The sequence below is a fragment of the Stylophora pistillata genome, chromosome 8 (genome assembly GCF_964205215.1).
Source record: "Stylophora pistillata chromosome 8, jaStyPist1.2, whole genome shotgun sequence".
Classification (NCBI taxonomy): domain Eukaryota; kingdom Metazoa; phylum Cnidaria; class Anthozoa; order Scleractinia; family Pocilloporidae; genus Stylophora; species Stylophora pistillata.
In genome coordinates, this window is record NC_142526.1 from 14,441,267 (window position 1) to 14,467,213 (window position 25,947).

Here is a 25,947-nt window from a genome sequence, read left to right on the forward strand (position 1 = left end):
GCATAAGTTTTGTAGTTATCACACGAATCTGGAGTTCTACACTGTTCTTGCTATTAGTTATAATAGTCAACTCTGGCCTCAGGAATACTAACTTTCGCTATCGTGATAGTACAAATTGCAACAGAAGAGGCCCTCTCCATCTCTTGAATCTTTATTACTGCAGGCATGACATTCAGTGTTACCATATGATCTACCTTTAATTACATTCGCCTACTAAGTTTACGGTTTCGTTTAAACGTTTTCACCTTCATCCGCGAGAAAATGGCAAAAAGCTTTGAGGCAGTGTCTGCACATATGCTAAAGTTTAAATTTTAATTTAATTGTAATGTTTTCACGACATTTATCAAATGCGCTTCCTTCAACGCTTCCTGGTCTCTCTTATCACGAGGCACACTCTCATCTTCTTGATTAAACTTTGGTCTACAGATTTGTGATTTGTGATTTAAGAAATTAGATGATTAGGGATAGGCTAATGATTAATGACGATAAAACTGAGTTGATCTTAATAGGAACTAGACAACAATTAGGTCACATCAACGATGAATGGAATATTTCCGTAGGTGTTGTGATATTTATCCTAGTTCCTGTGTTAGAAATCTCGGTGCATGGTTTGATAATAAGTTGTCTATGTCAACGCACGTTAATAAAATTTGTAATTCCGCGTTTTATCACCTACATACTATTACGAGGATTAAGAATTATTTATCACGCGATTCGTTATTGACGCTTATTCATGCTTTTATCACTAGTCGTTTAGACTATTGTAATGGACTTTTGTATGGCCTTCCTAAGTCGCAAATAGCCAAATTGCAACGTGTACAGAATGCTGCGGCTAGACTTGTACTGAGTTTAAGTAAGTATTCGCTTATTTCTCCTGCGCTTTGTCAACTTCACTGGTTACCAGTACAACATCGTGTTCATTTTAAGATCATAATTTTAACATTTAAAGCTATTCATGGATGGGCGTCTAGGTATATCATTGAACTAATTAACATCAAGCCTAGGTCTGTATATAATCTTAGATCAAATCAAAGTTTATTACTTGACCCTCCTAAAGGGGAAAATGCTTGCCACGTTGGGGGAGAGATCATTTTCTGCTGCTGCCCCGTACTTATGGAATGCTCTGCCAGCTGAATTAGGTGATATTCAATCATTTTCCATTTTTAAATGTAAGCTGAAAACTTATTCATTTCGTGCAGCTTTCTCAAAGTACCCTGTCTGACAATTACTTTTATTAGTATTACTAATTAAGTTCCTTATTAAGATCCTTATTCCTAGTTAAGATCCTTATTATGGATATTCCAAACTATTCTTATTTTTAACATACATTGTTAATATTAATGTACATGTAATTAGTTCTATAAATTTGATTTTACTGTCGTATCCTAAGTTGTTAAGCGCTGTTGATTATTGTATGAAAATAGCGCTCTAGAAGTTATTATTAAATTAAATTAAAGTACATGCATACAAATTAAGAAGAGTTAACATTTTATTACGCCGCGCACTGTTGACCGAGACCGTATCATCTATCAAGAAACTATGAAACTATGAATAAAAGGGCATGTTTCCAACGAAACTGTGGTGCTGGGTCGGTGGGAAGTATACAAAGTTAATTTGTATTATAAACTGAGTTGACAATGTAAATTGGCCACCGTAAAGAGTCTCTAAAGCTGACGTTTCGAGCACGAGACCTTCGTCAGAGGTGAACAAATTGCTTACTATAATGTTAAACCTATCATTAAAAATCAGAATTTCTCGGGGCAAATGTATTTTGTAGACTTCATAAACAACGAGCCCGCTTCTTTTTGTTTTTGTTTAAATCCTTTTTCAGGCAGGCCCTCCTGATCCCCGTGAACGGAAAACATTCACACACATTTTTTGAAGAATTTTTTTAAAAGCCTTTCTATAATCGGAGTTTAAACCAGCGTAAACGAAAACGTTAACACAATGATTGGCATAAATCATCAGCACAGCAATTTTAACAACAGCTTCTGGTACCACGGTAGCCGTCAGCATCTCTACGATGTCGATAGTTACAATTGGGACCACTAGTAAGATGAAGGATCCCACCACTGCAGCAACAATAAAAGTCGCCTTTCTCAGTTTCATGGCTTCTACGCTCTTCTGTCGCACAGCCTCCACCGGCTGAGGAGAAAATTGGGAATTACCATCCCTTTCCGGGAGGTTAAGACCGCAGGATACGACTTGTGCTTCAATCCGCCATAAATGATGAAGACTTTCTCTCAAGATGAACACGTTGAGGAAGGTGACAACGATTATGGGAATGACGTGGACGAATAGGTAAAGACATGTGATATACTCCTGAGTGAGAAACGACGGGAATCGACAGAACGTTACCGCTGTTTCAGGCTCTTTTCCACCCCAACCTAAGACAGGCAAGAGTGAGACAGTCACCACAGAGAGCCAGATTAACCAAACACCCATCAAAACACTTTTTGTCGTCACCCAACTGTAGTAGAAGTACGGAAAATAAATGGCTACAAACCTTTCAATTGCCACAAGAAGGATGTGAAGATTTGAAGTAGCACCAAACAACGTAGAGACCGGTATCGCCGCAAGGCAAAAAGATTTTAGATCGCAATTTACGCTCAGAACTTCTACTGTTCTTAAGGGAAGTGAAACTGCACCTTGAAATAAGTCGGGCACAGCTAAAGCTACGAGGAGATAGTTACTTTTCGTTTGCAGACGCGTGTTGGTGCAAACCGCGAGTATGACTAGAATGTTACCAAACACTGCAGTTAAAGCAATCGCCACGTATATCGAAGAGATCAAATAAGTTTCTGCTGTTAGCGGTGTTGTAGAAATCTCAGAGTTGTTGCTTTTGTTTGACGCAAAAGAGTTCATGTTACCAACGAAGGCAATACTGCGTGAATAAAGGTTTTCGTTCTGCGTCGATTGGTTTGTTTGTCATCCTTGCTGCAGTTTTAAAGAGTGTTTTTAATCACAGTACCTATTTCCATTGCCTTAATAACCCACATTGAAAACTCTATCGAGATGACTTTTACCAGAGTCAACTAAGCGTGCAATCACACTTGATATTTTCTTTCTTTCTGTTATATGCTCATTTATTAACAGATGTTCGGTTCAGCTTCGCCTTTGCATACGGCAACTCCTAAAAGTGGAAACTTTGAATCAGCCTTCCTTGTCGAGAACTCGATTCCGTGACGAAGAATACTAAATAATTATACGTATCTGCACAGTAGCGAGTATCTGAAAATAACTGAATCTGGATTTTAATACGAACACCGGTTTTAGAGATCACCGTCCCGCTAAGAAAAACTTTCCAGATTTAATAAATAATGAAGTTACATCGGGACAAGAGAGATGAGAATGATTTATTTGATATTACTTAAGATAGCGGATCGTTCTTAGTTTGCTGAGGAAATGAAAAGACAAAATGAGAGACTCGACCACGAAAAAAAACCTACTTGTTTTCTTCTTCTTAAAAATGGTGTCAAACATGTTTATTGTCATCAACATATTAGGGAAAAGCGGCTGCAATTTCAATTTGACATACTCAGATGAAAACCTGGAAGTGTGTAGTGCATGATTTGATATGTATCTGATAAATTTAACTCAAGTCAACAATGAAAAGCGGCGAATAGTCTATTAGTCAAATATACTAGACGAAAAGTCTATCTTTTATGACTCTACCTTTTTCTTACGGAGTCGTAATATTCTTATCTTAAAATGTTTTAAAAATGGGTGGTCGGGCCGTGACTCATAAGATTTAAAAAAATACTTTTTAACAACTCATAGCTAGGCTCTTACTCCACATACAATGTTTTCTCACGACTTTACGTCTCGTTGTTTATTACTCAGTTTTAACTATTATTTGGTTATCTTGTGGATATCATAATCTTTTGGATCGGCAGTTTTTTCGTAAATTTGAGATAAGTGGGCTTACTAAAAATACGTAGGATATTGTCCGAGACTGCATGACAGCTTCTTTAAAACATCAAGACTTCAAGACAGCTGAGTGGCAGGACAAAATGGATCGAGACTCCGAAAGAAAAACAAAAACGAAACTATGAGATCTGTGAAACCCTTTCTTTCTGAGCAGACCTTTTGCAGATTCTATGTTAGCTCCGTTTAACCTAAAAAGAAAAAGTCACATCAGAAAAAAAGACCGTTTTATTAGTATTTATATAGGTACCACCACAATCGTAATCTAGTTTTAGAGTCTTTTTTATCCATTTTGTGCGATGAATAAGAACTTTTTTTCGCTTTGACATGTCATATTTTTATAATGCCAACCATTCAACTCTTTCAGTTTTCAACAGCCAATTACTCTGCTTATGGCCCATTTGGAATGTCACCTGACGCCTCAATGCCCTGTATGGAACGAAACTAATTATTATTTCAACAACTTCGATCTCGTGAGAAAACGAGAAAAGCCTCCGACGACATTTTATTGCATTGAACAACCTGGTCAGCGATTGTATTCCCACGGCATTTGAACGTGTCGAGAGGAACGCACTGAAATACTCTTGACAACACTTCAAGCATTAACTGATGTCATCCTCCAGTCGAGGTATATTTTTAGTCTCCATTCCGCTTTTAAATTTTAATTGTTAGTAGAGATATGAACTGTGACAGTAAGAAAGTTCATAAGTATATGTGTGGACCTTTGGATACTTTCACTCATGATACAAATCGAGGTGAAAGTTGACGGGAATCAGGAGGTTTAAACTTACACTAGCAGCTGAATTGTGGCCACAATCAATTCCGTACACGAGTTTATTCTGGTCAACACAGTAAGGATACAACTTTACAACACCAGCCCAGCTACACGCGTCACAATTCAGGCGGAAGACGTCTTTTTAAAATAATAATCATGGGCGTGCCTATCACAGCTATATCCATCATCCGTCATTCAGCATTTTTCAGAGATAATTGCAGCTTTAAATTCCTGTTCTGTTTAACATCTGGCAGGTCTGAAAATGGTTGTGCGATATAAGTACGAGGAACAGTTTTACAGATTCTCAAGATTACAAGAAAGATTATGATTGAACTTTTCTACACAGCCTCATATTTTCAAAAGTGAAAACAGTTCTTTGGGAAAGAAAGTACGATTTTTCTTCCCCATACCTTTTCCATAATCACCAGGGTACATACTTAACCTTAATTAAAGTTCATAAGTTTTTCAAGTTAAGGAAAATGAAGGAAAAAAACCTCCGAAAGCTGAGGTGTCAGGGCTAAGCTGTTATTCAAAACCGCTAAAATTTTAGTGAACGATTGAAAGAAACTAGTTTTTTTCGGAACGTAAATTAATCTTCTGAACAGGAACTAATTAAACTTGATTATCGAACATGAACAATTGCTGCGATAAAAAAGCGTTTTCTTCCAAAGTAAGCGTCATGGTAAAGTTGTAAACAGTCGTCTGCTAACCTATTAACAAATTTCTCACTAGTTTCTCGCAATGATTACCATCGCCTATCAATCGAAATAGAATAAATGTATACGTGAATCTTTCGCACTACTTTAGTACTTTACACTTTATTAGGTGTAGACACTCTTAGTTAGTCCGCATTAGCTGAGTCTTAGGCCTACTAAACCTGACTTATTCCTGAGTTCATTGAGTTAGTTATAAATAGTCGATAGCACATTTTCTACGTTTGCCAAAAAAATGAAACTTGAATTTGATTCAGAGATACCAATATAAGCTCTTATGAGGAGACTTGATACCGGGAAAAGTTAATGGTCTTGCAGATCCACCTGAACTCCGACTTCATTTTTCATCTTTCGCTTCGATAAATGACTTCCTGAACTGGAAGGGAGATCATATCTTGGAAGATTATGAATGGAGAGTATTTGATCCATTTTGGCACCATGGTTAAGGGCTGGAGCTTCATTTTTGATGTATTCTCCAAAACTGTCGACTCCGTCCTCTTCTCCCTCCAGTGTATCGTGCTCCAGTTCAGTGATGTCGTCCTCAGAATCATTACAGTCAATCCCGTGTTCTAGTTTGTCAGTACCTAAGGGTATATCAAGAGTGTCTTACTGTAATTCAGTTTTACTTGACATGTCGTTCGCTGAACTGACCACGCACTTTTTAGACATGCCATATGAATGGCAGAAAATTTATCATATGTGTTTGAATAGCAAGAGCTTAAGAAATCCAAAATGCAGCAATGGATAAGATGAGACCGCATTGCTTCTCCCCCAAATCAATTTTGTACACAGAAATGATTTTTCTCTCAAAGTATTCATGTTCCTTTACAGCATTCACTGCTGCATGATACCATTCTTAGAAAAGAAAGAACTTAATATGAAAAACCTAAAATTTGCAGAGAAAAAGAGACCCAAGCAAGCATGGCAAAGACGTGAGGATCAAAATCACTTACGGTGTTCAGCACGAATGAGAGCAGTCATGGCTATCAAGGTACATTTGGGCGGCACGCAGGGTATGCAAGGTATTATTCCAGTTGCACTAAACCTGGAAAGTTATCTTACCTATGATCTCCTGCTCACGAGTGAGTCTAATTGGAAGAATCTTGTTGATGAGAAACAACTGTAACCATGTAGTCAAAGCGGACCAAGCGCCAATAACGACGCATGCAAGGATTTGAACACCAAGCAGTTTGGCGCTGCCACCTTTTAAGAGCCCACGAACATCTGAAAATCCCTCAAGCTCGTCCTCCTCGACAAACAAAGCAACTGCAATCATCCCCCAAATACCAGCCACAGCATGAGTTCCTATGCAACCCACAGGATCATCGACTTTCAACCTAGGGGAGGATTAATTTCATGCCTATTCGTCAACTTCTTTCCTTTTAAATGGTTCAGAAAGAAAAGCAGCAGAGAAATTTGTGTTCGCAAATACTTTTAGCAAAGAAATCTTAGGATAAAGCCACGATTCCTATACTTTAATCAAGTGAAATTTACTATAATGCATATAGAAACCTCCTAAGCCTATAGGGTGTACGTGGCGTCCAATTGTTGCCTCTCTTCCTCCTAGAAAACGGCAAACATTAGTGCCAAAACCTATATTTAGTGTTAAACAACCGAATCAGACCAGCCGAAAAAATAAAGAGGAATAAACAAGTTTTTCTTCAATCCTATCCACTAAATAAGGCATGTCAATAGAGCTCATAAGAATGTGTGTAGTAAGAACAGTTTTTGCAGCAACCTGTCAATAATGTCACAACTGCCGCATGCCGCCACTCCTCCAATGAATCCAATGAGGAAGGCCTCCCAAGGACGACACACAGCACAGATGGCTGTGATACCCACAAGACCTCCTAGAATGCCAGTTATGAATACTGCCACATCCAGCTTCCCCTTACGGAAGTAGTAGCTGTAAGCTATCCCTAAGATACCTCCTCCAATTGACCCGTTCAACGTTACTACTGCTGACCTTGAGGCAAGGAGCCATTTTCCTGTGTAAAAAATTAAGACCCAGTTTTTAAAAAGATCACGACTTTTAAAACTTTGTGGTGCTGCCACCAGGAAGTTTTCAAGTAAATTATGAATGAGTAAAAACGATTTTCTTCTCAGTCTTGTTACTTATTTCCTTTTATCTTTTATCACATGAAAATAACTCAAATATCTACATGCCTCCACTCATTCCGAAAGTGCTGCCACAATTAAACCCAAGCCAGCCCCACCACAACATAAACGTTCCTAGAAGAACATTGGTGAGTGACCCAGGCTTCCCTTGTCTGACGGAACTGTCATATCGTCCAAGTCTTGGACCCAGCATGATCGAGGCCACCAGACCAGCGACTCCTCCAACTAAGTGAACACCAGAACACCCTGAAAAAAGTGAACCATTCTCTCCTGTTCATTAATACTTCTCGCAAGTCATTCTATAAAAAAAGTAAAAGCTTTAAATTCTTGTCAGTCATGTTTTCCTGAGTCATCCGGTTTCAGTTAACGATCCTTGAAACTGCAACATTTTTCATTTCAAGTGTCTGAAGACTTATAAATTTTCTTTTTGATAGTTGTCGCTCAATTCCATTAGTTTACCTGCAACGTCAATAGCGCCAAGCTCCTTAAGAAAGCCTTTTTCACCCCAAAGCCAGTGTGCAGGAAAGACGTACGATATCGTGTTGGTGAAAGAGTAAATTGTGTATGCATTTAGATGAGTTCTTTCCGCCATTGCCCCCGACACGATGGTTGTGGCAGTGGTGGCGAACGACATCTGGAAGAAATACAGGGCGAAGACATCTCCTTGTTCGGCTTCTACGTCCATCGCAAAATAACCTGGTGGAAAAATAAACAACGAAAAAGGGTTTGGTAGACGTATTTCCATTTTATACCTAGAAATAAGGAAAACAATAGAGTCAACAGAGTGCATCACATGACACTGAGAAGCACAGTGGATCTTTTTTCAAATGTCGACAAACTCTGATGAATATATTGCGAGGGTTTGAAGACCTGGTTGGCTTGTTGAATGCCTCAACTTTTCTCGGCGTCTTTGTTGCGCCTTTGTGAATGAAACCGCGTCACTACTTTGTAACTCAGTTGCTGCACGTACATTTTAGAAGAAAAGCGATTCTTTATCAATTCCTGGCGATACACAATTTCAGTCAAATTGTATGAAAAAGGTTTACAAGCTGTCTTCATTTCTTTACCAATGCCGCAAAAGGCATTTGTTCCTTCAGCGATGCCAAAGCTGAAAGCAAATCCGTACAACCAATAGGACAGTCCTCCATATATGACGTCAACGGCATTTTTAACCATGATATTGACCTCATTCTTCTGAGAGACCAGACCTGGAAAAAATTAGGAAATCATCGCTGTCTTTTAGGAGCGCTTAGAAATTGTTTTATAGGTCAATTACCCATTTAAATACGTTACACGAATATCGAATAATGATTTCCCAAACATCGCTCCCAATTATTCTCGGATGCGAACGTAAATAACATTATTTATGTCACAATACAAAGCGACCTTTGTAGTTTGTAGACTCTTTGTAGCATAAAACCTGTTTTGGTGCGGCTGAATGTTAAGGGAATCCCTTCATTATGGTTGTTTGAAATGTATCCAGTTATGCTTCAAAACAGCCAGTTTATAAGTTTAGTTTTGTTGAGTACTCTCGGTTCAGTTAGGAGTCGAATCTTTCTCAACCTGTAAAAATCCATTCCGAAATTAAAGTGTTGACGTATAGTGAAAACCTGCGGGGAAAACTCAGGATACAATTTCGCAAAGAGTTGAGTCCCAAATAAAGGTTACAGATCAGTTAATTGATATTTTTAAAAAAATTGTACATGATCAAACTTCAACTTATCACCTTTCTACCTCTGGTGTATCAGATGTCTCGGTAAAGCAAAATTTAACACGTTTTTATATCTTTGAGTGAGTCAGTGCATTGGTACGTTTATTTGGCAGCTTTTTTCCTAAAATTAATCAGCAAATTGTAAACTTTGGATAAACAAACCTGACTCTACGAGTCCGAATCCAGACTGCATTGTAAATATTATGAAGGCACTTGTCAAAATCCATGTTGCATCGTCGGAATTCAACGCAACAGAGCTGACTGCAGATTCGCTTCCATTTATGTAAGTATTCGACGAGTTGCGAGTAAAGTTCATCTCTAATTTTACTTTTTGTTTCACCCGGCAGACTCGTAATTTATGCAAACTGAAACAGTGGAAGTTACCGCATCTAATTTGCAATTTTTATAAATAATTTCTACTGATGTAAATACACAATAGCTCCAAGATAAACAAACAAACGAAAAAATATATATAACGTGATTTCCCTTGAAAATTAACATTCGTGTCTTTTCGTAATGAATGTTTCTTCAATTTGCCGGCCATCGTTTTACTTGAGAGACATTGAACGCCAAGTCACTTGAAATGTCTTTCTATAAAGCTGGATCAAAACTGCCAATTAACCAATGAAAACCTCCCTGCTGTTTTCGAAAGATTACTCTCGAAATAAATGGATTAGGAAAGCTATCATCTTTTAACAGACACGTTGCATAAGAAAGGAAAGCTGCACAATAGAGCGGAGAAGTCCCCTGAAGTCGACTTTTTTTTTTCAACCTGTTTCGTTTTTCTACTTATTCGCTGATTTTTGTTTAAAATGAAAAAACTTAAGAAAATGAAAAATGGAAAAAAATGCAACAAGGCTCGGCAACAAATTTGTTTTGATCTTTGTGACGCCCAACGTGGTGTTTACTCGCAGTAGGTTTCACACGACTATCAAAACAAAAATTGAGAACTCAGTTGACAAAAGTGAATAATAGTTGTTGCTTCTCAAGTGATCGTCTTTGTTAATGAATTATTCTGACCAATATCTTCAAGGCGCTTCCATGAAATTATCTCCCGCCGGATACGCGTTGAGTATATTCACAGATTGACATATCGGATCTTTTCAGATATTGCCTCGACCGTTCGCATGTTATATTTTGATCAATCGCTCCAGCCGTTCTATAACAACATTTTCTCCCCGCTAAATAAGCCTTATCAACTTCTATAACTTACGCAGTTTATGTGATCCTTTCTTTTCACTTGAGAAAAGACCGGATGCAGCAAAAACGAAACCGATAACTCGACATTTTGCAGACGAGTTTAGCTTTTATTTACCCTTTTTCTTGGGGGGAATACATACTTAGCTTCCATGAATCATATAAAGTTTGTCTTTGAAAGATAAAATTTCTGTTATGCAGTAGTTCCGATTTAATGTTTAATTAAGGAAATGTATACACTAGTAATCTGTTATCACCAAGGTGTTCCGTCATGAATTGTTAATTGTAAATTTGTCTTTTTAGAAAAGGATGAAATTTACATTTAAATGAGTAAAAAAAATTATAGATACATAACCATTTCGGCTTTTTTCTAGTTTTCTTTGACTTGCCTGTTCGCCGACATTTTACATTTATTTGAGATTAGGTAAAATAAGAAAAAGCTGAAACAATTGAGGTTTTACACACCCTATCAGAATTCTTCTTTGCATGATAAAAGTGAACAGGTGAGAATAGCGAAAATAATCATTTGACAAAAAGTTGTTTATATTTAAACTTGTTTTGAATTATTAACCAAAACTAGTGCCAATTTGCGATACAGAGCGCAAAGGAAAAGATCGACAATATTGGTTTGAATATTTTTAGGAATAGTTCGCTTCTTTCAAATTACTCATTTTGACGCATGAAATCCGTTGTAGTGAGTTACTTATTCAAGGCTTTCTTCAAGGACGAACTTTGCATACTAATGAATTGAGCAGAGGATTTCATATATAGTGTTTGCTGTGTCTGACACATGAAAAAGTGTCAAGTGTCACAAAGTGGTAAGCAAGACTGAAAATGTTCTTAATTTCCAAGAAACAAAACGATAGCGGAACACGAACCAGAATCTGAACTACGTGTTTGAAAAAACAGCCGTTTACCGACAGGCCAAACCAACGCCGTATATATTTAATTTGTGATTGCTTTTGCTAGCCATCTGCCTGAAAACTTCATTTTTAAACGGTTTTTGTTATATCTTTTAAGGTGCTTTTTAACCAATTCTCAGCTAAACTTTTGAGAGGAAAGTAGCAAAAATCTGAGCGAACAGAAGTATGAAAGTCACAAGTTTCATGATGAATCTCGTGACACGCTGGTTTCTATTTAAGTTACACTAGCCCACCATATTATTTTTTCAGACATGTAAGGGAGCCGCACAATTATTCTTTAACTTAGGAAGTGATCAGCATCAACAACAATGGCCAACTCAGTGACGAACTCATCGCTTTTCGATGGAACCTCTGTGCCGTTCACCAGCATTGAATTACCAACTACAATTCCTCGAGGAAGAGATACAATGGATGGTCCGGGTGATGCCGTTTGGATTTTAACCAGCGCTTTCATCATTTTCACGATGATTTCGGGATTTGGGCTAGTAGAATCTGGTAGGGTTATTATTGGACGTTTCGTTGATTTTTGATGCTTGAAACGCCGAAAAATTAAATTCAGAAATATTTCGTTTTAATTTACTTCATGTTTTACCGAGTTTTTGAGATTCTAATTTGCGTTGTGCTAAATGATTGTTCAGTTCAGTCCACAAGCAAAGTTTACTTTGTTACCGCGGGTTTTTTTTGGACGGAACTTATCATATCTTCCTCACCTATGTAAACGAAACTTGAAATTTCTTAGCAGCATTAACCGAACTCCAAAGATATTGAAGGTTTAACTCCACGAAATCAGCAAAACAAAATGACTCAGTCAAAGACTGCATGGGGGAAGGCATAAACACCATTAATGGACGGATTTTTTAGGAAACACACCAGCTCGCAATTTGATGAGTAATTGTTCCCTTGACTTCTTATTTACAAGCAGACGAATTAATTATTGAACCTGTCAAAAAGAAGATTTCGATTATTTGCTCCTCGTTTTCTCATTTTCGTAATACGTTTCCAAACGCGGACTCGTGAGATTCGCTGAAAGTATTTTCTACCTCGCGTGTAAGCGTAACCAAATGTTTACCCCACGCTGTCACTTTTAGGTCCCTGTTTTTCATAGAATATGATACCTTCCAAAACTGCAAATTCACCCTTGCGTAAAAGATGTCATGCATGATAATATTTGTTTCGTATTTCTTCCTGTGGTTAATTGTTATATTCCCACCTGTTAGTTGGCTACTAATGCGTTCTATTGTCATATATTGCATTTATTCTGTTGCGAGTAATTAAAAACTAAGACAATTCATATTACCTAAGTTCTGTTTACATCAAAGACGTATTTTCATCAGTCATAAACAGTCTGCTGAATAGTCCAATCACAAGCCAGCAAAATGATTGAAGTCGGCTGTCGCGCGAAATATGTATCTGGCAGCTAGGCGTTAGTGACGTAGAGAATATAATGATGATGCACAATAGGCTCACCTTTGCAAGTGAAAAAAAATACTGGATCGAGATAAAAATAGCAAGAGCTTCTTCCTCAATTTTGTAGTGGCGTTTCATTTACACTCGTTATCTTGATTATAATAAAGGTTTGGATTACGTGATTCTGTGTTTTTTAAACTGTTGGTAGCAACACCAAATTTAGCTATAAGCCCCTTTTTTCTGCCTTTGGGTATTTTGTCCTGTGGGTATGCAGCGCCACCTTAAAATTACAGTTAAAACGAGCTTGTCTCCACCTTTCTTTCCTGAACTCTTGAAGGATGAGCTAACAAACAGATCACTGTTCTCAAGAACAATTTTTCGCACGTAAGCCTTTGGTTGAGAAATCTAACCTTTAAAAACACCAAACGAAAGCTTTTTTATAACCTGTGACATCTATTTTTGACGTTGTTTGCGTAAGAGCCCAAAATGATATAGTAATAATAGCTGAGCTCTGTTTTAACGAGTCATGAAAAACACGAGTTTGGCGTACGATGGTTCTTCTAAACTTCATAATACTTTTCTGGCTGTAACATGGGAATAATTAACAAAAAAAATATAGAAAAATTTCTCTCGTAGTATCTTTAAGTACTACAGTTTTTCAACTCAGTTTTTAACTTGAAAACTGTCGATAAATTCCTCATTGGTTATATCTAGGTATGGTCTCCAGAAAAAACGAAGCAAATATTATGGTGAAAAACGCTGTTGATGTTATTTTTGGTGGCCTGGGGTTCTGGATGTTCGGTTTTGCCTTCACTTTTGGAAAGGACGAAGGCGCAAATGCATTCTCTGGCTATGGAAGCTTTTTCACAGACGCAGAGGAGACGCGTATGGGAGACGTCTTCGCACTATATTGTTTCCAAGCCTCTTTTGCCACAACCGCCACAACTATCGTTTCAGGAGCAGTTGCAGAGAGGATGAACTTAAAGGCGTACATAATATTTGCCTTTACAAATACCTTAACATATTGCTTCCCTGCCCACTGGGTATGGGGGGACACGGGCTGGCTACGAAGGATGGGCGTTGTCGACATGGGTGGGGCCAGTCCTGTGCATCTCGTTGGAGGAGTAGCAGGTCTGGTTGCAACTATGATGCTCAAGCCTCGAGCTGGAAAATTTAAAAGCTGCTCTGGCGTAAACGCACCCTTGACACATAAAATGGGAAGTCCAACAAATGTATTGCTTGGTATGTACAAGTGTTTAAATTTTCCCCTAGGTAATTAAATTGAATGCCTCAGGTGACAAGTTGGTTTGTTGGTGAACCAGTCAATGATTTGGCCAGTGGCCCAATCATTCATTCCTTCAGTCAATTTAGTCAGATCTACCGGCAACCATGCTTTGAGTCAAAGTTCAAATACTAGTTATCTTTAATTTATGTCAAACAACAACAAACATATGAAACATATGTATGAACTGCGGTTATGAAACGTATATGTGCACGATCCTTCGCAGTAAAGCGCTATTTGAGCAATAGTGAAAATCAGACCTGAAAAAAAATTTCAGGCCTGTACGGGACTCGAACAACTGACCTCTGCGATACTAGTGCAGCGCTCTACCAATTGAGCTAACAAGCCAACTGGGAGCAGGCCATCAAATTAATTCGACATGAACCCGTAGATGGTAAATCAAACAACAACAAACATATGAAACATATGTATGAACTGCGGTTATGAAACGTATATGTGCACGATCCTTCGCAGTAAAGCACTATTTGAGCAATAGTGAAAATCAGACCTGAAAAAAATTTCAGGCCTGTACTGGACTCGAACCACTGACCTCTGCGATACTAGTGCAGCGCTCTACCAATTGAGCTAACAAGCCAACTGGGAGTAGGCCATCAAATTAATTCGACATGAACCCGTAGATGGTAAATCAAACAACAACGCAGTTCATACATATGTTTCATATGTTTGTTGTTGTTTGATTTACCATCTACGGGTTCATGTCGAATTAATTTGATGGCCTGCTCCCAGTTGGCTTGTTAGCTCAATTGGTAGAGCGCTGCACTAGTATCGCAGAGGTCAGTTGTTCGAGTCCCGTACAGGCCTGAAATTTTTTTCAGGTCTGATTTTCACTATTGCTCAAATAGTGCTTTACTGCGAAGGATCGTGCACATCTACGTTTAATTTATGTATCCAGATTTTTACAACCACATTTGTACCATTATTAAACATTTCTTTAACTAATTACAGAAGAAACCACTTTATTCTTTCTCTTTTCATCTGATAACAGGAATGTTCATGCTCTGGTGGGGCTGGCTCGGTTTTAACTGTGGGAGCACATTTGGGGTCAGCGGTGGAAGATGGAAGCTTGCTTCTAGGTCAGCTGTCTGTACCATAAATGCTTCATGCGGTGGCGGTGTTTTCGCTACTTTTTATAGCTACTTTAAATGTAACAGGTGAGATAACAGGAATCCCATACCACACGGTCAATTTCTTGAACAGTGATCTGCATGTTTAAGGGTAAGCTTTTGTAAGTTCTGCAAAGCCCCTAGATTCCTTGTTTCGTTCAGTCACTTAGACAGCGAAGTGAGAGGCTTGTAAACGAATGATCCAAGGGACGAAAAAGACCAACTTAACCTACAGTCTTGCTCATTAATACTGGATATGTATATTTTTTAATTGATAATTTTCGTGGTTTTAAGAATTTAAAAGGGTTCGACTCCCAAACACACACCCACACTTGATGTTTTCTGAGTGAAATTTTCTATCTTGGCGAAGTAATCTGTTAGCAGTCATGTTTACAAGTCTTCTCGAGCAAGGACAAGAATAAATATGATAATGCAAAAATCTATCATCTTTAGCTACGAGTATTGTCAAGTTTAGTTTTCCAACGGCTGTTTAAGGACTGAAATGTAAGGGTAGAAATGATAGAATAACATCTTCTGTTTCCTTTCTAGGTTGGACATTCCTTTCTTCATGGTTGGAGTCCTTGGCAGCCTCGTCAGCATCACTGCCATTTGTGGTGTTGTGAGACCTGGGGAGAGTTTAGCTATAGGTTTTATTGGTTCAGCGATTTCTATCCTTGGCTGGCAACTTCTAAACAAACTCAAAATTGATGACCCCGTAGGTGCAGTTCCTACCCATGCAGGAGGTTCGATTTGGGGAATGTTAGCTGTTGGACTCTTTGTTGAAAAAGACACACTCGAGAACACTTTCTCCTCAACTTATGGTGCTTTCAAAGGCGGCCATGTAAAGATACTTGGCGTGCAACTCTTGGCTTGTGTGTCCATAACCGTATGGACCATTATAACAGTTTTCATGCAGCTTTACATCATTGAAAAAACTGTGGGGCTGAGATTTCCACTTGAAGAAGAAATTCTCGGAGCGGATGCCTGTGAACATGGAATTGACCAATCGCACACCAGACCCGAGAACCGCATACGCCCCGTGACGGGGTCACAGAACAGAGTATTCCCTATTGGAAATGGTGGACATTTTGAAGAAACGGATTTAAATCCCAAAAACAATGCTTCAGCCCATAACAGTGGTCGTGAACCTGCAAATGATGACACTGAACTACAAGACTGTGAAGAATCTGACACTGAATCTATATCCGAACTATCGCCAGCGAGAAGTCTTGAACATAATAAAACGACGCACAGAAAACAACATAGTTCATCCCATGAATCTGAGAATACCTCTGATTCCAACAGTGCCGGAAATGTTTTTAGAAAGAGGAGGGATAAAGCTCTCCTATCAGCGAGAAAGGCCAGCTTCTTCGAAATAAATGAGGGTGGAGAACTCCCTAATGAGTGTTCCCAGCCAAAGGCGAAAGTGCCCGTGGTCATAACCCTCACACCAGCGGATGACAGTCGGGAATTAAAGCTTAGTTTGAATGACATCAGAAAACTTACAAAGTAAATGTTTTGAAAACGTTTTATTTTCAAGATCTGAAAATAGCGGTAAATTTCATTCGAAATCCACTCGAAAAGGTATCTTTTTTTAAAGAATGGAGTAAGTGTCTTACATATCCGAATAGAGGTTAGAGAGTGGTCGAAGAAGATGTAAAAAGCTCGATATTCTTTAATTTTGGTCTACATTATTTGATGTTACAACAAAGATTTGCCTGTTATAGCAAGGCATCCCTGTAGTTCAATGGTTCAAATATCGATTAATTGATAGTACTAAACATTTTAAATTTTGAATCGCCCTTAAAAGGTGACTTTATCTTGTCGTATGCTTTTCTGTAACAATGAACATTTTTCAAAATTGCGACAAGACGCTACTAACCAAATGCCAGTCGCTCCTAGACTAACAAGCAAATGGATTACTGAGATACAATGAAATATATGAAGTTCATATATTTTGTACTGCGGTATAAGATACATATGGCACGATCCTCGCAGTAGATAGCGCTATTTAAGCAATAGCGAAAATCAGACCTGGTCTGACTACAGATGGAGAGCGCTAGCGCACCGGACCATCTTATTAGCTCCCCTGATAAACGAAAAGGTCAGGTCAGGTCAGTTCAGGTCTGATTTTCGCTATTGCTTAAATAGTGCTATCTACTGCGCGGATCGTGCCATATGTATCTAATACCGCAGTACAAAATATATGAACTTCATATATTTCATTGTATCTCATTTATCACTTTCACGGGTTTATTACGAATCAAGTTAACGGCCTGCTCCCAGTTGGCTTGTTAGCTCAATTGGTAGAGCGCTGCACTAGTATCGCAGAGGTCAGTGGTTCGAATCCCGTACAGGCCTGATTTTTTTCAGGTCTGATTTTCGCTATTGCTTAAATAGCGCTATCTACTGCGAGGATCGTGCCATATGTAAATGGATTACTGCAAGTAACTATGATATGAAAGAGCTTGTGTTCTCATGGTTAAAGCCAAAACTCTGGTGCGAATGAGATGTTAAAGAATATGTGTATTTACATCTTTGTCTTACCCAAGAATCTCTTACAGTTCTATCAACACACCATGTTCGGAGATAACTTGAACACACTTGTCCGCGGTATCCTTTTGTTTAATCATAGGATAACATAATTCCTGCTCAATAAGTTCCTCCACATCCGACATCATACTGCACATCGATCGCAGATCGTTCGAATTTCGTAAGCCCTCGTTGTCTTTTCGTTTATCAGTGGAGCTAATAAGATGGTCCGGTGCGCTAGCGCTCTCCATCTGTAGGGCTTCCTCGCCCTGTTCCTTGTCCCCAGTTTCTTCCCCGATTCCATGCTCTACAAAGTCGCATCCCTGTAACTCTTCTTCCCGCGTAAGTCGTATTCCAATTGTCTTCTCGATCAGAAAAAGTTGAATAACTGTTGTCACGACTGCCCAAGCTGCTGTTACGAGACATGCGAGCAACTGAACACCAAGCAGTCGCCAGCTGCCTCCCTGCAACGAAACATTTGTGTCTTTAGTTAGCATCTATTTCCTTTCGTAATAACAGATAAATTGATGACAACTGAGACAGGAGAAGGCGAAGGTAGAATACACGTTAAATCCATGACAGTTGTTCCTCTCTGTTTAATCACAAGGGAGGTTTTAACTTTCGTTACAACCGTTACTGTCAGTTGCACTCCGTGTTAACAAAGGTGATCCTTGATAGCGATTATGGCGAGGGTTGAGAGCGACAACAAGTGAAACTAAAGAACACACAAGTCATAAAAAGACCCGGGGAAATTCAGTGGACGAGACGAGCACTCTATTTGATGTGATTGTACTTCAGGAAATTTAGTTGACTTTTTAATTGTTACTTATGAAATCGATTCGTGGGTTACATACAATAAATGAAGAAAAAGTCTACGACAGCACAATGATGCCAACCTACAACCCACGCCTGTCCTCTCTAGTTGCAGCTATTACTGTCGCTGCAATCTTTTCCAGCAAGGCCAATTGTTTAATACTCACCTTAAACAGGCCCTTTTCCTCAGAGAATCCTTCGTCTTTCTCTTGTTCAGCAAAAAGAGCCACAGCAATCATGCCCCAGACTGCTGCTCCAGCATGTGTAGCAACGCAGTTGACCGGATCATCAATCTTCAGTTTAATCATGGCGTCAGACAGTAAGCACGCAAACATTCCACCAAACAGTCCGATCACAATGCCTTCCCATGGTCGGGCAAGAGCGCAAATACCTGTAACTGATACCAGACCGCCACGGAGTCCAGTTACAAAAGTTGGGACATCTAATGTTTCGGCGTCTCGGAGGTAGCTGTAAGCAATGGCGACGATACCTCCACCGATTGAACCATTTAGTGTGACGACTGCTGCACGAGCGGCTAACTTCCATTTTTCTACAAATGAAGCCAAACCAAACTTAGCAAAATGAAGATTTAGCTAATAAAAAATCAAGCCCAGGTCAGTCAATTCACTCCTTACCACCAGTTATACCAAAGGTGCTGCCGCAGTTAAAGCCCAGCCAGCCCCACCACAACATGAACGTTCCTAACAGCACATTAGTCATGGAGCATGGCTGGGGCCTTTTCTTGTTGTTATCAAAACGACCTAACCTAGGCCCTAACATGACAGCAGCAGCGAGCCCCGCGGCTCCCCCGACTAGGTGCACTCCAGAGCAGCCAGCGATGTCGATGACGCCAAGTTCCTTAAGAAGTCCTTTCTTGCCCCAGATCCAGTGAGTTGGAAAACACGTTGTCAGCGTACTCACGAAGGAATACAGCATGTAGGCTTTGAGATTCGTTCGTTCAGCCATAGATCCGGAGACAATTGTGGTCGCTGTGGAAGCCAGCGCCATTTGAAAGAAGTACATGGCGTAGACTTCTCCTTCGTTGATAGGCACTTCTGTAAGGAAATATCCGACCCCTGTGAAGGCGTTCGTACCTTCGTCCACTCCAAAGCTTAATCCGAAACCAAATAACCAGAAAGAAAGACCACTAAAGATGATGTCAATGGCGTTTTTGACCATTATGTTTGTTTCGTTTTTTATCGTAACCATTCCTGAAATAGGCATGAACAATTTCTACTTATGAATTTGTTCGTTGTTGACGAAAATATACCTTAAATTTATTTGTTATAGGTTTTAGGCAACAAATAATATAAGCATGGAACATTCACGACTGCCATGGTGACAAAACAAAAACATGAATCCCCTCCCCCTACCCCCCACCCCCTACCGAATGCTTTGGAGGAAAAACTCTTCAGCACGAGCTCGTGCGGTCTTCATACTAAAGCGACAAGTTGAAAATGCTTTGGCGTGAGAGTTTTGAATTAACCACGTTCGATAATTTTCTGATCCGGGAAAAGGAGGTGGACTGGAAAATAGTTGTCTAGATACCATGCGCGCCTTGTAAAAATTAAACTTTTATTAACAGAGAAATATTTTGAATTCTTAATGACTTTTGTCTATTTCTTGTATTTTTTAGCGCTACATAATAAATTTGTCCAGGTTTGTAAAGACAGTATCAGTAATTCGTTGTGCCTGATAAATACACTACTTACCCGATTCAATGAGTCCAAAACCTGACTGCATGGTGAAGATGATAAAGGCGCTGGTGAGAATCCAAGTTGCATCTTCATACCCGATAGGTCTTCCTGTAAGTCCCTCTAAAGGAGAGACTGTCGTGCTCGCCATCGAAATTGCGATTGTCCCGCTACAGCCAAGGCAGTAAACGAATTTATTTGTTACATTTACTAGGATGAGTTTACTTTTTAAGGCTTTTAGTGTCTCAGGTTAACACTGGTTGACACTCTGATCATTGAAGGCGTTTTCTTGTTGTTCGATGCGTTGTTCTTGTTATATGGAAATTAGTTTGTTTGTGTCCAAACTACTTAACTTATTCAAAAAACGCTTCAATGTTGTGAAAATTCATCTCAAGGAGTGATTCAGCAGTTCAATGAAATGTATGGTGAGCCACCAAACCGAGAGCTTGTTTGAAATAACGGTGTCTAGATAGATGACTCACAAAAAATCATTTATTATTCAATATTTCTTTTCTTTTCTTTTCTTTTCTTTTCATCAAATACCTCGTATGGACTAATATGACGATAGAGCCTTTACGAATGTTCTCTAATTAACAAGTTGTTGCTGATCGATAAATCCCTTTTATTGTAGCGAAGTTAGCCCGCCATTCGCTGCCGTACAAATAAGGTTAATCAACTGCCCTGCTTGAAATAAGCAATTTTTAAGAGCACTAAGATATAGAATGAAATCAAAAATTCTAAACTGGAAAAAATTACTACGTAGTTTGAATTATGGTGACAAAAAATAATTAACAATATACTTCGAAATATCTGCTTTGTAAACTTGAGGTGCTTGCTTTTAGTAAGGACAAAAAAAATTATTGTTGTTTGCAACAGAATTAGTTGAACATGAATAACCTTAACTATTCTCACGTAAGTATGGGGGGAACTACGTTTACTTCTATAATTTCACTTTCAAAACAGCCTTAATCTATAGTAATAAGTATGGGAAAAAATCTCGTGGAAAAGCTTGCACGGCAATGGAGAAACGTACAATATTTTTTAATAAGCTTGACTTGCTGTGTTCGCCGCTAAACTAGTGAAGCTTCATTTCATACCCCGCAGAAAAGCAATTTGTTGTCCTTGTTGTGTTTTAGTTTTGTTTTGGTTTTCATCATGCTGAAAACTAGTGACTAACACAATTAAACCCAGGTAATTTTGCACCGTTTCTAATAAAACTGATCAAACACAGCTTTCCTATGGGACATGACACGCAAAGTAGTTTTTGAATGAGTGAAGTTTACTTTCCCAATGTAAACATACGAACTGATAGAATACGAACCGTTTCAGTACACCTATTTTTCTTCAGTTTTTCATCGAAAAATTCCATACAACTTGTTCCTCCATGTTTTGGCAACAGCTTAGGGTCAATACCAATAACAAAAATAACCTTTTATTTTGAGTCTTAACATACGTTGTGTGATGAAAATTACCTGGAGTCCTGCAGATGTGAAACCTTTCCTTGTGAAAGTCAAACTCACGCTGAGAACAAATGAGTAACCAAACTCACTCGTGAGATTGCATTAAATATTCATCAAACCAATTTCAAGTCTCAAAGTGGCTTTAAAAGCATAGTATAAAGCAAGGTATTTGGTTACGCATTTTAACTTTCTCTGTCACTCTACGAAAATTACTCGACCCAGGTGACATCGACAGAATCTGACAGCAAACAAACGGCAAGATGAGCCTTAACGTATCATTCACGAATATGACTTCTGTTTCTCCTACCGGGGCAGTTCAAGTTGGCCATGGCGATGCCGTGTGGATTTTGACCAGTGCTTTCATTATCTTTACCATGATCTCTGGATTCGGACTCGTTGAGTCAGGTCAGTTGAATACAATTCTGACTTAAGATAGAGTAAAACAATTGTGCTTTTCCTAAAGAAATGTTCATTCCATTTACTCCATTTGAGGAATAGCTACAGAAATTTCATGGCATCGATTATGTTTTGATGACAAATCTTCTCAGTTAGACTCAGTCTACACAAGCAATAATTGCTTCACTCTTAGCTCGGGTGTTTAGAGAGAGCGACTCCCGCTCACGTCACGGATTTTATTGGATTTGTTTCCTCAGATTTACGTCTACTAACTTACAATAGTGTGCTAACGATATCTAAAATGATATGTGTTAAACTTCATTATCACCAGGTATGGTATCTAAAAAAAATGAGACCAACATTATGGTAAAGAATGCTCTGGATGTGATTTTCGGTGGTCTCTCCTACTGGATATTTGGCTTCGCTTTCAGTCGGGGAGAATCAGGTGATGAACACGGCAAACAAAGCGCATTTTCAGGATCAGCAAACTTTTTTGCTGACGCGAACCAGTCAAGAATGGGAAGCGTGTTCGCTTTGTATTTTTTTCAGGCATCTTTCGCAACAACTTCAACAACAATTGTGTCAGGTGCCATCGCAGAGCGGGCAAATTTGCAAGCCTATATGGTTTTCTCTTTCACAAACACGCTGGCGTTCTGTTTTCCTGCCTACTGGGTCTGGGGAGAGCACGGCTGGCTGAAGGAGCTTGGAGTGGTAGATGTGGGTGGGGCGAGTCCTGTACACCTAGTAGGTGGGGTTGCTGGCTTAGTTGGGACCATCATGCTGAGGCCAAGACGAAACAAGTATAACGACAATGGCTTGACACTAAAAATGGCTTCTCCGACGAATGTTCTCTTGGGTATGTTCATGCTTTGGTGGGGCTGGCTTGGTTTTAACTGCGGGAGCACATTTGGGGTAAGTGGCGGTAAATGGAAGCTTGCTTCACGGTCAGCTGTCTGCACGTTGAATGCCTCAATTGGTGGGGGCATTTTTGCTCATTTGTTTAGTGTCTTTTACTTGAAGCGTGTTGATGTACCAACTTTTATGTCTGGAATACTAGGGAGTCTGGTGAGTATCACGGCAATATGCGCCGTTGCCAGGCCTGGGGAGAGCATTTTTATTGGTTTCATTGGTAGTGCGATCTCAGTGATGGGGTGGCTTTTGTTGGAGAAGTTTAATATTGACGATCCTGTCGGTGCTATCCCAACCCATGCTGGCGCTGCTATTTGGAGCATGTTTGCTGTCGGGTTGTTCGTCGAACAAGACCGCTTGGAAGATTTCTCAGAGACGTACGGTGTTTTCAAAGGGGGGCATTTTAAAATTTTGGGAGTTCAGCTCCTGGCGTGTTTAACAATCGGACTGTGGGCGGCTGTAGTCGCATTTTTTCAGTTTTTCATCATTGGAAAGTTTATCCATTTCCGATTTTCTGAATATGAAGAGGAACTGGGGGCTGACTTCTGTGAACATGCTATAGATCACAGCACGGAGCGAAAGACGCCACAGCAGCTTCAGAAGCTTGAACGCATGCGCGCAGCACTGGCCATAAAGAATAAAGTTGCACCTGCCGATTGTCCAGCCGGATATCCTCAAGAGAAAAACCGGGGATTGGCACTGCTCCAAACAGTAGTGGGGACTTTGTGGGGTGCACAGCGAAGCACGCGGGTCGACCGGTTACAGGAAGAGGAAACGAAAAGCGAGGAAAATAAGAAAGGCCTCTCAAAGTTAAGATCAGCGGCATCTGTCTTTAGAGGTGGTGGAAACGTCACTCGCGTCGTTAAATTTCACGAAGAGACATCAGTAGAAGGTGAGGCCGTTGCTGATAATAAGGAAGGCCTGCAAAGGTTTAGGGTCATAGCGCTTGCTTTGAGAGGTGCTCAACGGATGAGGAGAGGTACACAATCGACGGAAGAGCATCAAAGAAATTCTGATGATGGCCATACGAGAACTTTGCCAAGGTTTAGACCTGTGGCATTTGCTGCATGGGGTATTCAACGCAAATCAAACACTATTCAAGTAAAAGAGGCAGTAAATTTTGATAACGAACCATGAGTTCGTTCCAAAGACTAGGCGATCAAAATAATTCATGTGTGACAATCATAATTAACATGTTTAACTTTCAAAACAATTCACTCATCCTGATGGCTTGTGGGTTAGAGTGAATTTTCAATCAAAGGCACCTATAGAGCATTTTTTGCGGAAATAGAATTCCTCTATCATGTGATTCTATTTATATGTAGTTATTCCTTTAAATTGATGTTTTCTGAAATTGACGTTTACTTAATCGCGTGTAGCACTCGGCGCCAATCATGGCGGCCACGTTTAGAGTAGCTCTAGTTTCTATCACTATTTTATCCTGTTTAAGCGCTGTATTTCTAAACCATTTATTATTCTTCGAGGCTACTTTTAAATCAAGGTGGGAACCCCTGTACAGTGGTGTCCAACTCAAGAAGAAATGCACTTGTATCGTCAAACATGGTTTTCATCGATCAAGAGTTCCAATGCAGAAGCACACTAAACACGGGTTTGTCTCCTTAGTCATCCCTGGCCACGACCCTCCATTGGACATCACGGTATACGTTGATATTTCGACCAACCCCGGTCCTGCTCAATCTATTATCGCCATTGGTAGCCGGCAGAGAGCCACTCGAGATTTAATTCAGCAACTTGGTTCTCCAATTCGCCAAACAACGACCCAACAGTACTCTCGACGTGAACTGGTGTCGCTCCGGAAAAATTACAGCCTTCAGGAGAGACGGTCAGTTTTATTTAAGAACATTCGATCGTATGGAATTTTTAAGTACCGAGGGAAACGGTCTGGAAGACTTACTAAAACACAATTAAATACAGGCCGAAGCAAATATTCTTCAGAAACGAATGATTTTTCCACCTTGAATAATTATTCACAGTCGAACAATCACACTTTACCGGGGCTTTCAGTAATTCCCGGGAGAACAACTACGCGCGTCATCTCCAGTAGTTACACAAGACAAAGAACTGTTAATTGCTATAACTCTTCCACCTTGAATGAATTTTTACGGTTCAATAATCACACTTTACCGAGACTTTCAACAATTCCCGTGAGAGTAACTACGTGTGTCTCCTCCAGCCGTTACACAGAACAAAGAGCCGTCAATTTCAACAATCTGGCTATTATCAAGCCTAAGAGAAACAACGACGCCAGCAAAAACACCTTGCAATTCGTACCGTCAATAGCTGTGTCTAATGTAATGAGTTTGGCGCCAAAAATAGACGAACTTCGTATTTTTTTGAACACCCACAAGTTTGATCTTTGTTGTATAACGGAGACATGGCTGAAAGATTCTATTGATGACAGCGTAGTTGACATTAGTGGCTACAACATATGCAAAGATAGGACCCACAGGCTACATGGGGGTGTGGCTCTATATGTAAAAGATTCCATCAAATTCTCAATTCTACGGGACTATGAGTTCCCTGACCCCGAGGGCCCTGAGGTTTTGTGGGCCAAGATCACGCCCAACCGATTGCCTCGTGGTTATAGCTGCCTTATCATTGGTACAGTATACCATCCTCCACCACCTGCCAAAGATGAGCCCCTCCTTGATTACATGATGGATTCTCTCTCTAGGATAGAGAGTGATATCCCCGGCGCAGGTATAATTCTCGCTGGCGACTGGAACAGGGCAAATGTTTCACCAGTTATTAAGCAGTTCCGCCTCACGCAAGTCGTCCATTTTCCAACAAGAGGGGATCGTACACTCGACAGAGTGTTAACTAATCTTACAGAACACTACGAGAAACCTTCTCCATTCCCGCCAGTCGGACTATCCGATCATTGTACTGTTGGTTTGTTTCCAAAAATTAGATCGAAGGCCAATATTCCTGCAAACAGAACGGTT

General features: G+C 39.6%; 5 protein-coding genes across 10 annotated transcripts; 2 read left to right on the top strand and 3 right to left on the bottom strand.

The window, feature by feature from the left end:
• Positions 1 to 1,827: 1,827 nt before the first annotated feature.
• LOC148725155 (adenosine receptor A2b-like) lies at positions 1,828 to 2,973 on the bottom strand. The gene has a single exon (XM_088731452.1). The coding sequence runs from the start codon at positions 2,863 to 2,865 to the stop codon at positions 1,828 to 1,830; it is 1,038 nt and encodes a 345-aa protein (XP_088587578.1). The 5' UTR covers positions 2,866 to 2,973.
• A 1,770-nt stretch (positions 2,974 to 4,743) lies between these two features.
• Positions 4,744 to 9,610, bottom strand: LOC111338410 (putative ammonium transporter 3). The gene is made up of 7 exons (XM_022944900.2): positions 9,407 to 9,610; positions 8,601 to 8,741; positions 7,993 to 8,229; positions 7,582 to 7,779; positions 7,154 to 7,403; positions 6,478 to 6,752; positions 4,744 to 5,999 (listed from the first exon to the last, which is right to left on the bottom strand). Exons 1-7 carry the CDS (start codon positions 9,558 to 9,560, stop codon positions 5,719 to 5,721), a joined length of 1,536 nt encoding a protein of 511 aa, XP_022800635.2. The 5' UTR covers positions 9,561 to 9,610; the 3' UTR covers positions 4,744 to 5,718.
• Positions 9,611 to 10,846: 1,236 nt separating this feature from the next.
• Positions 10,847 to 16,996, top strand: LOC111338422 (putative ammonium transporter 2). Of its 6 annotated transcripts, none has more exons than XM_022944917.2 (6): positions 11,010 to 11,259; positions 11,462 to 11,527; positions 11,614 to 11,859; positions 13,486 to 14,013; positions 15,060 to 15,225; positions 15,727 to 16,996. In XM_022944917.2, exons 3-6 carry the CDS (start codon positions 11,673 to 11,675, stop codon positions 16,688 to 16,690), a joined length of 1,845 nt encoding a protein of 614 aa, XP_022800652.2. In that variant the 5' UTR covers positions 11,010 to 11,259; positions 11,462 to 11,527; positions 11,614 to 11,672; the 3' UTR covers positions 16,691 to 16,996. The 6 variants fall into 6 exon arrangements, with proteins under 6 accessions (XP_022800654.2, XP_022800652.2, XP_022800653.2 ...); XM_088731942.1 differs by lacking the exon at positions 11,010 to 11,259 and adding an exon at positions 11,360 to 11,378; XM_022944919.2 differs by lacking the exons at positions 11,010 to 11,259; positions 11,462 to 11,527 and adding an exon at positions 10,847 to 10,944.
• LOC111338415 (putative ammonium transporter 3) lies at positions 16,835 to 20,702 on the bottom strand. The gene is made up of 4 exons (XM_022944907.2): positions 20,235 to 20,702; positions 19,158 to 19,733; positions 18,690 to 19,072; positions 16,835 to 18,173 (listed from the first exon to the last, which is right to left on the bottom strand). Exons 1-4 carry the CDS (start codon positions 20,365 to 20,367, stop codon positions 17,736 to 17,738), a joined length of 1,530 nt encoding a protein of 509 aa, XP_022800642.1. The 5' UTR covers positions 20,368 to 20,702; the 3' UTR covers positions 16,835 to 17,735.
• A 1,101-nt stretch (positions 20,703 to 21,803) lies between these two features.
• LOC111338411 (putative ammonium transporter 2) lies at positions 21,804 to 24,118 on the top strand. Its single transcript, XM_022944901.2, has 2 exons — positions 21,804 to 22,081; positions 22,404 to 24,118. The coding sequence occupies exons 1-2, from the start codon at positions 21,937 to 21,939 to the stop codon at positions 24,116 to 24,118; spliced, it is 1,860 nt and encodes a 619-aa protein (XP_022800636.2). The 5' UTR covers positions 21,804 to 21,936.
• The last annotated feature ends 1,829 nt before the right edge of the window (positions 24,119 to 25,947 follow it).

What these genes read in the sequence shown, in the direction of transcription:
- LOC148725155 (XM_088731452.1), bottom strand. Translation starts at nt 2,865, where the DNA reads ATGAACTCTTTTGCGTCAAACAAAAGCAACAACTCTGAGATTTCTACA.
- LOC111338410 (XM_022944900.2), bottom strand. Translation starts at nt 9,560, where the DNA reads ATGAACTTTACTCGCAACTCGTCGAATACTTACATAAATGGAAGCGAA. An exon ending in ATTCGGACTCGTAGAGTCAG is followed by an intron (nt 8,742 to 9,406) that starts GTTTGTTTATCC and finishes AATTTTTTCCAG; the next exon opens with GTCTGGTCTCTCAGAAGAAT. An exon ending in AGTTGTGACATTATTGACAG is followed by an intron (nt 6,753 to 7,153) that starts GTTGCTGCAAAA and finishes ATCCTCCCCTAG; the next exon opens with GTTGAAAGTCGATGATCCTG.
- LOC111338422 (XM_022944919.2), top strand. Translation starts at nt 11,673, where the DNA reads ATGGCCAACTCAGTGACGAACTCATCGCTTTTCGATGGAACCTCTGTG. An exon ending in ATTTGGGCTAGTAGAATCTG is followed by an intron (nt 11,860 to 13,485) that starts GTAGGGTTATTA and finishes GGTTATATCTAG; the next exon opens with GTATGGTCTCCAGAAAAAAC. An exon ending in TCCAACAAATGTATTGCTTG is followed by an intron (nt 14,014 to 15,059) that starts GTATGTACAAGT and finishes ATCTGATAACAG; the next exon opens with GAATGTTCATGCTCTGGTGG.
- LOC111338415 (XM_022944907.2), bottom strand. Translation starts at nt 20,367, where the DNA reads ATGGCGAGCACGACAGTCTCTCCTTTAGAGGGACTTACAGGAAGACCT. An exon ending in TTTTGGACTCATTGAATCGG is followed by an intron (nt 19,734 to 20,234) that starts GTAAGTAGTGTA and finishes TGCCTATTTCAG; the next exon opens with GAATGGTTACGATAAAAAAC. An exon ending in CACCTTTGGTATAACTGGTG is followed by an intron (nt 19,073 to 19,157) that starts GTAAGGAGTGAA and finishes CTTCATTTGTAG; the next exon opens with AAAAATGGAAGTTAGCCGCT.
- LOC111338411 (XM_022944901.2), top strand. Translation starts at nt 21,937, where the DNA reads ATGAGCCTTAACGTATCATTCACGAATATGACTTCTGTTTCTCCTACC. An exon ending in ATTCGGACTCGTTGAGTCAG is followed by an intron (nt 22,082 to 22,403) that starts GTCAGTTGAATA and finishes CATTATCACCAG; the next exon opens with GTATGGTATCTAAAAAAAAT.